At 39.7% G+C, this 12,990-nt stretch overlaps 1 protein-coding gene across 1 annotated transcript in view; it reads left to right on the top strand.

Annotated features, from left to right (window-relative positions):
- LOC145999437 (glycine receptor subunit alpha-2-like) overlaps positions 1-12,990 on the top strand; it is a 413,104-nt gene that overhangs the window by 321,119 nt on the left and 78,995 nt on the right. The window contains exon 3 of the mRNA XM_083136398.1: positions 4,397-4,491. Coding sequence (XP_082992524.1) covers positions 4,397-4,491 — 95 coding nt within the window. The remainder of the gene's footprint in view (positions 1-4,396; positions 4,492-12,990) is intronic.

Raw genomic sequence — 12,990 nt, 5'->3', positions numbered from 1 at the left:
GTAAGAGACTGTACCCATGTAACAAATGCGAAAATTTTCCCCGATAGAGCAGTGGTAGCGTCGTCGCCTTGCAATCAAGGGGTCCCGGGCTTGATACCCGGTGGAGGCACGTAGTGGTTCGGATACCAATTTAAACTGTAGGTCCAGTCCCGATTAACCTTACTGTGCATAATGTGGACTTAAAACAACAAATCAATCAATCTCTCACTAGACCCCTCAATTAGTCAATCAACAAATGCAATAATTCGTGCAGAAGTATTTTGACCAGAAAGGCCATTGTTTCGCACACGTGTGTAATAACAGTGTGGACGCACAATAATAAGCATTTTCTTTATAAGTGTTTAAAATGTTTTGAGACATGCTGTAGCTTTACTTTGATCTACCATAAAGGCCAGTATGCCCGAAAGAGATGAAAATGTGCTTTATCATCAGTGTACTCGTACCAGGAATTTTGTGCTTTATACCCACTCAACCTCGTTCGGAGAAGAGAGGAGTTCTGGATGGACCCAATAATTTACTGGCTGTAATTGAATCAGCGTCGAAAGGAGCGTGGTTATGGATTCGCCTGAGAAGTAGGTAGCGCTTCACGTTGTAAATTTGAAGGAACACGTTATGATCAAAGTCGAGAAATAGTTACCAACTGTGATTGAGGGACATTGTTGCGAACTAAGTTTGAATAGTCTGCTGGTCACAAACAGAGGTAGGTTCTGAACTTGGGAGAGTTTTCAGGAAAATAATTCCAAAGTTAGGAAGCTCTTAAGCATATTAATGAGAAATGTCTGTAATTAGAACTGAAAGTCCTGTACAAATGAGAAGTTGTAGGTCCATCTACGTCAATAGATGCTTCTTTCCTAGTTATTGTAGGCGCATTAATACCTTGTCTAACGAACAGATCCCTGTCACAAGCCAGTGGGGGCACATAGTGGTTCGGATCCCACTTTAAAATGTAGGTCCAGTCCCAATTAGGCTTGATGTGCATAAAGTGTACTTAAAACACCAAATCAATCAATCAACCTGTCACAATGACACTTTTCAAAAGAGCATCTCTCTCATTTCATCTTAGTTTAAGTACAGCGCCTTGAATAACGTAGTGTGGAAAACGACCCAAGAAACTGGTTCCCGAGACGGATGACAACATAGATGGCAGTGCGATCAGCACAGCTGTTAATTTTCTTATGAAAGTAATGTGGCTTTGTTAGTTTTTGGAATATATTATGTAGATTTGTTTGTCTTGAAAGGCGGTACGTGAATTGATGGAAACAGTTATATTTGTGGAGTGATTTGTAGTCACGAAATGGCATTAATTTGGAAAGAAAAGTAAAATAAAATGAATAAATAAATAGCATGCGTAACACAAGAAGAAACATCGCAATGTAATTCCGGACGTCAGGTCTTGGACTGTGTATTAGAGTTTATTTTTCTATGTTATTAGAATATAAATAGTATCCTGACAGATATTTCATACCGAGGCGACAAACCACAAGTGTCGCTTGAAAGCGAGCAGTCGGTAATCAATGCAGCCTTTCGAACCGTAGGGACACAAGCTCTGACTGCACCGTTTCCTCAAGGAGAATTTACACCAAAGCGACACGCGACAAACGATACGAGGATTTCACACCAAAGCGACACGGGTCCTTCGGTCGAAGGCAACTTTCATACCGAAGCGACACGGCACACATGCCACTTGAAAACGAGCCAATCAAGAGCAATATTTCACATCGTAGCGGAATGAGGGGCAGCGCAGGCCAGCGTTCGGTTGGTGAAATCCTCAAACGATAAGTGTCGCATGCCGCTTGTCGCTTTGGTGCGTAATCTCCCTAAAGCAAGACACCCATTGCATCGCGCATGCGCGAACAATAAACCAAGCCAACACGTTGCAAGCTATTGGGGAACAGGGCCCAGTATGAGCGACACGTGTGGCTTATCGTGTCACCTAGATCTGTTGTTGTAACATGAGGTTTATCGTGTCGCCTACATCTGCAGTTTGCACAATAAGCAGCAAACGCTTGCAAATATACTGAAGGCACCATGTTGCTTGTCACTTAATTGGGAACTCCCCCTGTGGGCCGTCGCTTCGGTCTGAGCACCCTTCCTTTAAGGAGCTTTCAGACCGAAGTAACAAGTAGCACGCGAATACGACATATGAGCGTGTCGTTTGGTGTTTAGACCCTCATGCGCAATGCATGCTATATTACAATCTGGAAGTGTCTGTGTTACTAGTCACATCAGTGTGAACATCCCGTGTCGCTTGTCTAATTGGTCTGAAAGTTTCCTTATACTCATGTCAATGGCAATAAGGACGTTCTGTGGGTTTTCCCTTGTCGTTTCATGCAATTGTCATTATCATCATCACCGCGATTAGTTTAAAGCGGAAGAAAAGAGACTAAAAATACAAGTGCTTCAGTGTGCATGTCTTTAAAAGAAATGATGATGATGATAATAATAATGAACATAATTCATACACAAAAAATTTAGCTACCAAGAGCATTTCACGCGTATATTTTGTCCCATATTATCAATGAAAGTATAACGATAACAGGACGTGGTCGACTGTCTAGAATGTTCGTTAATATCTTCGCGACCACTGTACCAAATATCATAGCAATCGTCACATTCATAGAAATGCTTCATGTAAAATAACCTGACGTTGCAGTGAAAACTCCATTTACTTCCATTATAAGCAGACGAATGTCATGCAGCTGTACCGACACCAGCGCCTCTAGCGGTATCATATTCGAGTGGAACCAGGCAGAGAGTCCAGAGCAGTGCCGTTTTCCACACTAAGTTATTCAAGGTGCTGTTGTTCAAGTATTCATTCCGATTTCTTTTGTTTACTGCAAAGGCTTGCAGGAGATTATTCTAAACTCTCTCATGAAACTGAAATTGTGGTATTATTAGAATATCATTTACAATCTCCTGTAGGATAAAATATGTTAATAATAATAGTTTGGAAACACCGTTTTCTGGATAGATTATAGGGTGATTCAAAAGTCTCAAGTCACATCCTTGGAATCTTCACCATTGCATTTCTCTTGAAATTCTAGCCTGATTTCATATATCACATCACCTCCTTCAAATATCAAAATTTTGAGTCAAATTCAATATGGAGGACGTTCGATTGGAACACATTAATATGGTTTCCTGAAGGAATGACCTGTTTCTACCGCGACTATTTGTACCTAGCCTAACTCCTTTATATTTTATAAGGGGTGTTAAGGGACTTTTGAATCACCCTGTATAATGTACCTAGGTATAATACAATTTTTTCACTGTAGTTGATACAATTATGTCAACGCTAGTAACATTTCACCTAAAGTCACTAGGATCTTGAGATCCAGGGGGTGAAGTTATAAATTTGTACCCTTTTTTGAGGAACAAATTCGTACCTTATACATATGAGATATAGAAATAGAAAATAGAAAACTTTAGTTACTTTACATTAATTCTGTAAACATATAGGCTCAGTTCAGTTGAGCCTACAGTTTAAAACATTACAAACCACTCACCTGAAATCCAGTCAGCGGCGGTGCCAGGATTTATCATCTAGCGGTGTTGAGGGGGTGCAGAATGAAATTTAGGGGTTGCGATGTTGAAAATGAAACATGTATCCATATTCTAGCCACTTTTAGTAGACATATATAATAATATGTCAATGAAACAAGAATACTAGCAACTTGCATCACTTTTTTTGCTTGATGTTAGAAAAACAATTACATGTTTGCAAATTTGAAAGGAACAGCTTGTTCAAGGTAGGCCAATGACATACATGGACAACCAGAAGGGGGGGGGGGAAGGTATATTTCCCCCCTAATAGTATTGCTCTCTCTAAAAGTACACTCCTTCAGTTTAAAGTTATGTCCCTGCAACGCTCTTATAATAATTAACATAAATTATTGGGCCATAGCCCCCCTTGCTCCCTCCAAAAAAGTCATGGAGTATAAACTTTCAGACTCTCGTTTCAGTCTCATTGTATGTAGTGAAATACAAAATAAAGTCATCCTTGCCTTTAAAAACACTTTTTCAACCTTTGCACTACAACCAAGCGAGATACAAAATTCAGTTATTAATCAAATGTTAAATACATTACACAGGTGACAATAACTGCTGAGTGTACAGTTTGTGTGCGTTGTGGACAACCTGTAGTTTTATCTGAAAGAGTTAGTGTTTTTGATTGAACGTAGAGTTTGAAAAAATGGTGCTGAAAAAAAATTAACGAGTGAGCAAGCACCCCTTCGCACCCCCCTGGCGATGCAGCTCAACCCACCTACAAACCCTTGCTTGCCAGCGAATAGATTTGTTGTCCGTGTACCCCGATTCTAAAGTTACGTGTGTCCTATTACATCTCAGTTGGTACTTTCAGACGAATATTTAACTATATTTCCTTCCTTCTTTGCAGCTCGCTGATCATTCGTTGCCTGGGGCTGAATGAACCGGAGGCTCTGTTCAGACTCCCCGACGGCTACAACAAAGAGACCCCGCCCACCACGGAAGGTGAGCCATGTAAGCGCTACAGCTAAATATATGTATATCTCTGAGTTGCATAGTTTCAGAATGCTAACCCAAACATTAAGTTAATAATATTTTTGAATTTTATTCGAATAATAATAATTAGAATATTATTGTTTATTTCAGTTTACGTTTCAGTTAATGTAAATTCAATATGATCATATTTTCTCCCTATTATTTAAGTATTAGCTTTATTATAGGTATTTACAATGTACCGGGTGATCCGTTTAAGATGTCGAAAAAGTAACCCTCTATACACAAGAGGTTAATCTACGTATCTTCGAGCAGCTTGTTGTAATATAAGCAGAAAGGATGTAAGTTTTGAGTGAGTGGAGGTTTACAGTCTTCAGCTGCGTGGAGGCAGTAGCATGCATGTAAAACTCGAAAATTTAGCATACCATACTGTGTGCGCTGTTGTGACGTGATCCCCACCTTTGTCGGTAAACCTCCGCTCATTCGAAACTTACATCCTTTCTGCTTATATTACAACAAGCTGCTCACAGATACGTACATTAACCTCTTGTGTATAATGGGTTACATTTCTAACATCTCAAACGGATCACCCTCTATGTATCTAATTTTTGTGGTAAGTCATTTTAGTGTAGTTACAAACATCATTGACCTTTGAAAAGATGATATGGTTATTGTATGTGTTTTGGTAGTGGCAGACCTCTGGGGCGGAGTGGTTAGCACTACGCGCTATGACGTCAGGGGTCCCGGGTTCGAATCCAAGCCTGGGTGTTCTTTTTAGTGTCCCTTCACCAATTTCAACATGCCATTGCTCATCCTCATCTTCGCAATTATCCGAAAATGGCAGAAAGGCGAAATAAAATAAACGAAATCAAATAAATGTATGTTGGTGGTTATTTTAACGAGAAACAGATTGACACAGCTTTACACAAGAGTCTAACCTAAGACGCTACTTTAACCAATCACCCAACGATACTGCCCGGGAAATAAAGTAAAGCCAGTTCGCGTAATTAATGACAGAGTATTCGATGCGGATATGGAACATAGCTTAGTTCAAGTTCAATAAAAGAAATAATAAAACACAAAAAATTAAATCTCTTGAAGCAGTATTTCGAGCTTACATTACAAAATGTCTAACGGTACACTCACTGTCACATAATTTTTTACCATTTACCAGAGATAAAGTTCAGATTTCAACCACACCAAATGAGAGCTTATAGCAATGCAACTAAGGCATGAAGTCTCCAAACAGAGCTCAGCTATTAAGGAACTAAGGTTTCTCATATTTTCTGTAATATTAAATAGAAGAAGGTTTTAATTTCAATTCACATATAGCCACTGTCAGTGGCGGCTATTGGCTTCAAACACTAGGGGCAAGTTGCCAAAACTGGGGGGCAAAGACAGTTTACTATCCCTCGTAGGTAAGATTTAGCATACCGCGGGGGCAAAAGTGGCAAAAAAGGGGGGGCAATCGCCCCATCGCCCCCCTAATCATCGACACTGGCCACTGTAAAATATAGCATAATATGCACATTGTGTAATGTCTACCTGTCAGCTTATAGAGTGTCTTTCATCAGTCTTGCTGATTTGACTATGCAGCGGTTTTCTTTCTTCTTTTGTTTTCCTTCCACACATTCTGCATGCAATTGTAATCACAGTCAGGAACTGGCTTGCACAGGCAACTCTCAGGGATAATCAACCTCCTGCGCATGCGCAGTATACAACTCTGTATGCAATTGTCATGACATATAACACCAGGCCCGAATGTGGGGACTGGAAATAATACTTTGGGCGCTTATGAACAAAAAAAATAAGAGAATTGTAATACGGTATGCGTCAAAATATACAGTACTGAAACTCGCGCATCTCGAACACGTGGTTGCGTTTGTCGACGGGGCATAGCTCCAGCTGCATGTGTTCGCAGTAGTGAAAAGGAAGTTGTGTTGTGCAGTTGTTGTTGGAAATGGGTCTCTCGACGGAGGAAAAAGTATTCATAGTTGAGCATTATTTCCGCTCATACGGAAGCGGTCGTGAAGGTGGACCGAGTTTGAAAAAGGTGACTGGTCTATATGCAACCCAAATGACAATCGTCCACTCCACATGCCCTAACCTAACCTAACCTTAGGTTTCCTGACAGTTATGCAACCCAAAAGGCACATTGTTATTTGGGTTGCATATAGACCAGTCACTATATTGTAACATGTCTTTTACTTTTGTTCATCTTTTCATTTCAGTACTGTATATTTTGGCGCATACTGTAATTGACTGCTTATAAAAATGTAAGCTCTAATTTCTTCACCACAGTCAATTATACTCTGTATGTGTGTAACGAAATATGTAGAGAAGTACGAAGAAGTATGTCTTACTTAAAGTAATCCTTTTCAAGTAAAGTACTTCAATATATCGGTTGGACTCGACGTGTCAAGTTTCCTGCCTCACCATCTCCTTGTGCCATTACGCCCCTGTCACTTCGTTACATATTCATCTTGACTTTGCCAACCTCTGTAGCGGAATGGTTAGCACAGCGCGCTATGATGCCAGGAGTCCAGATTTCGAATCGCGACCAGGGCATCAATGTGAATGTCCCTTCATCATGCCATTACTCACCCTCATGTACGCTGCTAGGCAAAAGTGGCTGAAAAGCGAAGTAAAATAACCCAAATCAATCACGTATCTTTCTACAAGGCGCCTCATTCATACCTTGAACGTGTTTCACATTTATTTTTGTTACTTAGCGTCGTCTTTTTCTATCAGTTTCGACAAATCGTGACGATGAGGATGATTAATTGAAATTTATGAAGGGATTATTTACTTATGATTAAAGGTTTCTTGTTGGGAAACCTGATGGTAAGAGACCAGTGGGAAGGTCAAGACGAAGATAGAGAGATAACGTTGAGATGGACCTAAAGTAAATCGGTAAGGATGGAAAAGAGTATAGATGTCGCTCAGGATAGGGACAGATGGAAGGCTTGTGTTGCAGCAGCCATGAACCTTCGGGTTTGAGAGGGCTAGAGAGTTAGTTAGTTATGAAGGGACACTCGTAAAGAACACACATGTTCAGGCCGAGACTTGATCTCAGGAACTTCGGTGTCGAGACTTTAATACGCTCGGCCACCTATCCGGCACATTGTTGACAGTAAATACGGCTTATTGTTGCTATAAAGACGCACTTCATTACGCCATGTAACGTACCTCTACATCTGACAACAATACGAACGCACGCAAAACGCACTGCAAGGGAAAAAGCCGCTCTCCAGCATCAACGGTTGCTGCTAAATTAACCTTCACAATTTACGGAGCATATTAGTACCTGCAATAAAAAGCTTCCCTGTAGTTACAGGAAATTACAGAGAAAGGCTGCCACACCTGGGTTCCCTTGTTAATGGACGCACAAATTTGTTTCCGTCATGATTGCCTATTGTTTACGTCCGAGTGTAGCTTCGCAATTTTCGTTCACAGAACTTTTGCAAGTCTCTGCATCATTGTGGCTTCATCTCTTCATCATTGTGACTTCTTCGTATAGTCACGATCGGAGTGTATACCCTTCTTATTATGATAACCGAAGGCTTTGAAGCGATTGCTCATTAAGGTGCATTGCATCAGTGGTTCATTATCCTTTACTCGGGGAACGGGTCGCTGAACTGCCATTGCAGTTCCGTATAGAATATACAGGGTGGGACAAAGAAGGTAACCGAAACATGAGTAACAAACGGTAAAGGCAGCGGTATACAGGGTGCAGGCAAATTTACAGATATTTTGTGATATGAATAATCCTGGGTTGGTAAAGGTCCATGAATTTTAAACAAATTCAATTCCGGTACAGGAGAGAAAATCAAAAAGTGTAAAAAGTGTAAATGAGTTCTGGACACTAAAGGACCTTTTTATATGTAAAGAATTTCAATTCGGTCCTGGAACTTTTCTTTCTTTCCAACTGAATTTAAATACGGTCCAGGAACCTTTTTCCGGCTCATTTTAAATACGGTAACAGGAACCTATTTTGAAGATCAGTATAAATAGGGTCCACGTTTCGTATTGAAATAAAACAATACGCAACTGGTACCGAATTAAATTTTGCGAGAAAAAAGGTTCCGGTTCTGCAGCGGACCTTTAAAAACTTTGGAATAATCTGAATTTACATTAACAAGTTTTCTAGCAAGACGGAGCCACTCCACACATAGAGCTGTTGAACAGGGCACTGTTGTAGGAACTGATTACAGAACGCCTTGTGTCCACAGGGACTGCGTGACCTGACGTCCGGACCTGACGTTGTGTGATGCGTTTCTGTGGAGAATGTTGAAGGAACAATGTTTCTCCACGAACTCCGGAACAACTACGTGAGAACATTGACTCAGTTCTGGTGGATGTATCCCAGATGGTGTCTAAAGCCATCGAACGCATGGAACTTTTCATTGACAATGACGCAAGCATGTGGATCATGCCATTAAGCGATAAATATACCCACGTCAAATATATGCCATGTCGATAGTACTCGAGTCTTATTTATATGGTAGCATATGTAGATATAGTACAGTGCTCGCAAAAATGGTTGAATAATTTGAAATTTACAGACTTGAATACAGGTCTGGAAGGAAATGGGATATGCCAGGTAATTGAACAGAAGCAAAAGCTTTATTTGAAAGCAAGGGCAATGTGTTTTACACGAAATAAAAGGTAAAAAAGTATACACTAGTACTGTTACCAAGCCATCCAAAACAACGAAGGTCACATTACTGAGGCAAGATGTTCTCGTACATGTTTAAATGTAGTCCTCATGAATTCCATTACTTACCTGGACTGCCGGATCTGAATTAACAGATATTGGAATTTGTGTAAGATCGGTTAGAGATGAGTTCTTGTTTGAGTTTAATAGTGAATGCATTTAGTTCTACGGGAAAGAAGCTGGTATGCGCCTTGAGTATGGAAATGTTCTTCTGTAGTCCTCAGTCTGAACTTCTCCACTTTATTTATCCTTGTGCCAAGAACTAGATTTCAGAATGGCTAACTATATTAAGAGGAAATAGTACTGCTCAAATTTCTCGACATTTTAAGATGGAGGATATCTACATGCAAGCCGAGAAACTATAATAAATATTCGATCAAGAAAAATTCCCTTTGTTTCTACTCTTGAGACAGACTGATATTCTACTCGCTGCACTAATCTTAATCATTACTATGCGGGGAATATAATGCAAATTGTTTGACACATAGAAATGTTACCCTTAAAAGGCAAGGTTGGGAGAATCAAATTATATTCATTTCAAAAATACAATTTTTAAATCCTGGACCAATGGAAATATTATTGACCTGTTTGCTATTTGTCTCAACAATATAATTTATGTAACTTGGAGCATATGCCTTTCTCTAATAAAAACTGCTACATTTCTTGGGCGTCAAACTCCAGTCACGTTCCGAACATTTTTAAAATATATACTTCTAAAGCCTGTATCGAAAATTTCCTTGTGGGCGCGGATGTTTTATCACCAGCAGCACACGGTCAAAGAACAGCACATACATTTGAGAACATTTAAACATAATATTGGAAACGCAAGAATCGGTCTGAAATGCGAGGAAATTTAAGATATTGGTATCATCAGTGTGGTGTTTAAATTCAAATACTTTCCAAAACTATTTGTACATGGATTATTTTCCGTCTTTCTAATTGAACTAATGATGTTGGCACACATTTCAAATTTCAATTAGTCACAGTACAGACAAAAGCATTTGGCTTAATTATAAATGGTTACGCACTTTCTTTCTATTTGTTCCATAATCCTCTATGAAATTTGATCATTGTAGGAATTCAGTGCCATCTATTGTTCTGAATTGTTACTATCTTCGCTCGTCATTAATTCTCAATCATCTTATTTATGTGGTGTGTATATTTATATGCTAAGGTGGATGCAGGACCTGGAACATACAGCATACGCAGACCCTATCGTACTTTAATATAAACAAACCTCCAAATCCCGCACAGTAGCTATAATTTTCCTTTAAAATTATTATCGGTGGATTACCATCTTTATCTTATAATAACAACATTTATTCACTCCGTACTTTGATATGAAATATGTACATATTTATATAGAATATATGAATTACTAATTCACGTAGAAAATTATTTTTAAGCATCACAGTTTGTTAGAATTTTGTCCATACATATCGTTTGTTTGAAGAAACATTGTCTTTATTCTTCCACTAAAAATTGTTCGTTGATAAGTCCATCAACACACGTAAAAACACACGCTGAGGATGAAAAGTCCTGGCAACCCCGTTGACCTCTATATTTTCCACTTTAAGTACGATGAACAATGAATCGTAACATAATCCATATAGGATAGACATCCTTTGTTCCTGATGCCATGTTCAGTTCAAATTGACTGTGCGCAATCGCGTCTGTACATGACTGTACCTCTTGGAATTTTCCTGTACCTCACAGTACAATAACACTAAACTTCTGCCACACTATACTTGTGTAAAATGTACCGATGAACTTCAACATACCAAGATTGTGCATTTTCTTCTGTCACTGTATGCACGAATCTTCCCTGTAGAGTTCTTCTTTCAGCAATTCTCGTACTTTCACTTTGGAAAGGGATAATTTGTTGAAGTTCAAACTTAAGGGTGGGATAGTGATTTCTTCTAGCAATGCGAACTGCCCCGCACCTCCACAACGTAACGCCCCCTAAGGAACTCGGGATCGAATCTGGGCGGTGTAGCTCATTCGTAATTCATCCTCAATGATGGCATACTCGCTGCTCATGGAGAGCTTAAAGGTAACGTGCGGGAGGTGACAAATACACATATGAATAGCAAAACACAACACTTGAGTTTCATACCCTCAAGGACTGGATTAGCATGGTGAATGGGAATACCTGTCTCTCACTGTGTGGAAGTGCTTCCTCGAGGTGTCGAACAATGGGCTGGTTATTAAACAAAGTGTCCGCTTGTGATGGTAGTCTGAATGCTCAGACTTCATTCTCCTTCTTCTAGACTTCTTGATCATGATTCTGCACCCTCTGACTGATAGCTCAATACTGACTAATGACCTCTATCGTCCAAAGTAGTACAGTAAATGTATGTTATACCCCAACCCTGATTTTTTTGACCTCTAAGAAAATCGCACCAAAACCTCAAAAACTCACTTTCTCTCCACGTTCCGCGCCTCATTTATTGCGCTGACGATGTTTCACAGCGCAGAAAAGCCGGTACGAGAAAATGCACTTTCTCATCCTTGAAGTACGAATGCACCTTATCGTAATTTTTTCTAAGTCCGGGCCAAATTTTTATATATCGTGACCTTTGTAAACCTCTCGCGAACTATGTGATATTTCTGCCACACACACACATGCGCGTGCCTCTCATTATTTCCGTATTGTGACGCAAGCAAACAAACAAATAATAATTGTTTTTTTAGGATTCCTCGCCCCTATAACCCCGCCAGGGTGCGTGGTGCCCAACCAAAAAAGGTTCTAACGGCTGCGGTTAGATAACCACACCTCTGTAGAGTTTCACGTGTTTTTTTTTCTCAAAGGTCCTATGGGACACCTCTGTTTGTCAAAAATTCGAGATATTTGCAATTTAACGCTGTGGACTTGGAAAATTTTCGATTGATGAAAAAAATTGGTTCCATGACGACCTATGTTTATTTTGATATGGGAGGACAGAGGACACCGAGACTCGACCGACGCACTAAACCCGACCTTTCTACGACTATTCGTTCAAAAGTTACGAGTGATCAAAAGTTTTGGAGGGTGGGTGGGTAAACTTCTTACCCCTTGACCCCAGGACCACCAAAACTTGGTACACGTATTCTACACCTCCAAAATCGACAGGGGGTTATCTAACGATACCGTATGGGGGTGTTTTTCGATATATTTTTTCGATAACTCTTACTATTTTCGAGATATTTGCAATTTAAGATTTTTTTAACGCTGTGGACTTAGAAAATTTTTGATTGATGAAAAATTGGTTCCATGACGACCTATGTTTATTTTGGTATGAGTGGACAGAGGACACCGAAACTCGACCGACGCACTAAACCCGACCTCTCTACACCTACTCTACGTCACCAAAAAAAAATCGACAAGGGGAGATTTTTCGATAACTCTCACTGTTTCCAAGGTACTTAGGTTTTTGATAGACGACAACGACGGAGTCATCTCGGTGTCAACTCGGTGAACAAGTCAACTTTTTTTTCAGTACGTCAATATTTTTTTTTCTTATTTCTTAGTGAATGGGTTAGGTGACTTGCAACGACAAAGGCCTTCTAGCAACACGTACTTAGCTTGTGTCGGCGTAATTCGCTAAAATATATCTTTAACTATTGTCATTTTAGGTAGTGTAATTGGTGGTACTACTGGTGCGAGAAATGAAGAGGTTTTTGAGAAATGAAGAGGTATTTTTGACTGTATAGAAATACTTAAAACTAAGGCAAAATGTCTATAAAATGTTATTGCTACTGTGTATAACCTACTCACTTGGAAACAGTGAGAGTTATCGAAAAATCTCCCCTTG

Source organism: Lepisma saccharinum, chromosome 15 (genome assembly GCF_977018435.1).
Source record: "Lepisma saccharinum chromosome 15, izLepSacc3.1, whole genome shotgun sequence".
Classification (NCBI taxonomy): domain Eukaryota; kingdom Metazoa; phylum Arthropoda; class Insecta; order Zygentoma; family Lepismatidae; genus Lepisma; species Lepisma saccharinum.
Note: the sequence above shows the minus strand (reverse complement) of the source record. Positions and strands in the feature narration are given on the sequence as shown.